Source organism: Myotis brandtii, unplaced genomic scaffold (assembly GCF_000412655.1).
Source record: "Myotis brandtii unplaced genomic scaffold, ASM41265v1 scaffold743, whole genome shotgun sequence".
Lineage (NCBI taxonomy): Eukaryota > Metazoa > Chordata > Mammalia > Chiroptera > Vespertilionidae > Myotis > Myotis brandtii.
In genome coordinates, this window is record NW_005370960.1 from 1,832,902 (window position 1) to 1,835,764 (window position 2,863).

The window sequence follows — 2,863 nt, forward strand, 5'->3', positions numbered from 1 at the left end:
ATTCCCACCTGCCCCACAAGCCAATCACACCTCCCTTTGCTCACCTGGCCCGGGGGAGGGGGCTCTGCGCTGGGGCCCCCCCTGCGATGCCCAGTTTCCTCTCAGAGCCAGACCGGGAGGAGGGTGACCAGGAGGAGGGGTGCTCCTAGCCGTCCCCGTGGGGAGACCCTCTGTGCCTCTTTCCAGGGGTCCTGGGCCCCGAGGGGAGACCGGTGTTTGTTGTGTTGGTGCTTTGGGTCAGGATGGAGTCTGGGGTCACCTCGGGCTTCGTGGGGAGAAGCCCGTTCTGGGGGGGCTGCGTGTCCCTTGGGGTTGGGCGGGCCTTCCCTGACCAGTGACCCCCAGGGCCTATGTCCGATGGGCAACCTCGTGTGGGCCCCTGGGGGTCCCTGGGGGAGGGAGGCCCCGTGGGAGCGGTTCCGTGACCTCTTCCCACCGAGGAGGCGGCGAGGCCTCTGAAGAGGAGGCGGATTCTTCATTTCGGAGGAGGAAGCCAGGCGTCTCTTATCAAACCTGGAAAACAACGTTCAAAGTGTTTACAGCCCAGTTTTAAAACCCTAAAAAGCAATATGGCTCGTGAGATGGGGAGGGCCGTGGGATGCCGGCTGCTGGCGCGGAGAGGAACCCAGAACCGTGAGGACACGTCTGGGGCCTGGCCAGCGTCTGGGACGCCTCTTGGGAACAATTCTGACCACGAAAGTGACTTTCTAAACTGCTCGGAACGTGACCAAGGGCCCACGAGGAGGAGGGGCCTGTGTGTGAGCCGGGAAGAAGGCAGGACCCTGTGGCAGGCCATGGCCAGGCGGCCTCATGTCCCCGGCCGTGGTCTCGGCTTGGAGGTCAGTCCAGGGCGAGAGCAAGGTGAGAGGGTCCCGGGAGCCGTCCCCAGAAGTCCCCAGACTTGGCTGTCGGGATGGGCTGCTCCCCAGGCCGGGGGTGTCCTGGGCACCCACAGGCTGCAGACGGGACTCCCACGCTGGGGAGACGCTGGGAAGAGCCAGCCCGAGACGGCTCAGCACTGCCCGTGGGCACGTGGCACCGTGTTCTGTCCAGCCCTTGGCGAGCCTGGGGTGAAGCCAGGGAAGTCTGGGTCCTGCCTGCCCAGGGGGCCTGGTGCATCGAGCGGGGCCTGCAGGACGGTGGACGGCAGAATGCAGGCCTGGATGTCGGCGGCACCGGCCAGTGCTTGGTGCTGGGAGAGTGCAGACCCAGTGCCCGCTCAGCGGGAGCCCGAGCCCCAGGAGGGGACCCGGAGGGGGGCAGGGCGAAGCCCACCCATCCACGCTACCCCGAGGGCAGCTGTGCAGACAGCGTGGGCCCTGCAGACGTTTGGGGAACAACTGCAAGGCCGAGGACGAGAGAACGGGTCCGACAGTTACCGCGGCCTCGGTCAGCGGCTGGACGCCGCCCGATGCCCACACAGGACTGGTCGCCCAGGACGGCGTGGGGACCGCGTGGGTGAGGCCCCCGCCTGGCGGGGCCACAGGAGGCAGGGAAGCAAGGCACCGTCGAATCTTCGAGGACGCCCAGCACGGAGATGCCAGAGGCGTCCTGGAGGGCGGGCCTCTGGGGTGAAGACGCTCATCCATTTGCCCAAAGCGGAGACCCATTCGCAGCTGCGGGCAGGTCAGGGCTGAAGGTCCCCGCGGGGCGTGGACAGCACTGGAGGACGGAGGCTGGGCTGTGAGGCCTCTGGTCCCAGCAGGAAGGTCGGGGTCCGCAGGACAGCGGGGCACGCAGATACCCCCACCCGGGGCAGAGCCAGGGTCTGGCAGCAGCAGAGCAGGGCAAGGCTGGTCAGCGGGGGTCACCCGGCCAGTGTGGGTGCTGCCGTGTGGGGTGGATGAGCGCTGGGTCTGAGAGTGAGGGCCCTGGGGGCTGGGAGAGCCCATGCCCCATCCTCCTTGGCACGTCCTGGGGCCTTTGCGGGGCCTCGGCCTCCTCCCCGCAGCCTGTCCTGAGCTCAGTGCTGCTGGGCATGGGCGGGGGACACAGGCAGGGCTGTGCCAGGCAGATGAGGCTGTTGTGGGAGGGGCAGGGGCAGGAGGGAGAGCCTGGGGCCAAGTGGGGGGGCCTGCCTCCCGCAGGTCTCGCCTGGCTGCCTCTGACCCACAACTTCAGCCACGGGCATCGCTGAGGTGCTTGGGGGCGGGGGGACTCCATGGGGGCTCCGTGCAGTGGCTGGTGGTGCCCAGATGCGGTCACAGCTTTTGGAGGACAGGGCTGGCCCCACTCCTTGGCCTCCTGGGTCATTAGAAAACAAAGCCCACCCCGAGCTGACCCTCGGTCACTCCGCAGGGCCCAGCAGTGGCAGGAGGTCCTGGGGGATCTGCCTGCCCTGCCTCCCCCCATTCGGAGGGGCTGTGAGGGAGACCCGTGGTGGGGGGACCCTGAGGGCCAGTGCCTGGCCCTGGGGGCTGCTGGACTCTTGCGGGGGGGGGGTCTTACGCAGGGACACGGAAGCACAGTGGGCGGTGCTGGGCAGCCGGGCCTGGAGGGAGCCGGGCTCAGGGCCTGGGTGGTGCCTGCCGGTCCCCCAAGAGCGTCTGGCCCCGGCTGCCCAAGCTGAGCTGGGGAGGTAGTGGGGGGGCGGGTTCTAATTTATTGGGATGAGTGGCACCTCCTCTGGCCCATGAGTGACTGGGAGCTGCAGCATCAGCACTGCCCACTCCCTCTCTCTCTTTGCCCTTTCACCTCTGCCCTTTCACCTCTGCCCTTTCCTGCCTGGGTTCCCCCAGGCTGTGTTGCAGGGTGTGGTCTCCACCCTGGCCTCCCGCCCAGAGGGCCCAGCTCAGGGTCAGGCTTGGCCGGCATGAGCCTGGGGAGGGGCTGGGATCGGGGGGCCTGGCAGGGGGGGCACAGG

General features: G+C 68.1%; 1 protein-coding gene across 1 annotated transcript in view; it reads left to right on the top strand.

The window, feature by feature from the left end:
* Positions 1–2,863, top strand: part of CAMK2B (calcium/calmodulin-dependent protein kinase II beta) — a 39,895-nt gene that overhangs the window by 14,913 nt on the left and 22,119 nt on the right. Inside the window, exon 9 of the mRNA XM_014530542.1 lies at positions 1,703–1,709. Coding sequence (XP_014386028.1) covers positions 1,703–1,709 — 7 coding nt within the window. The remainder of the gene's footprint in view (positions 1–1,702; positions 1,710–2,863) is intronic.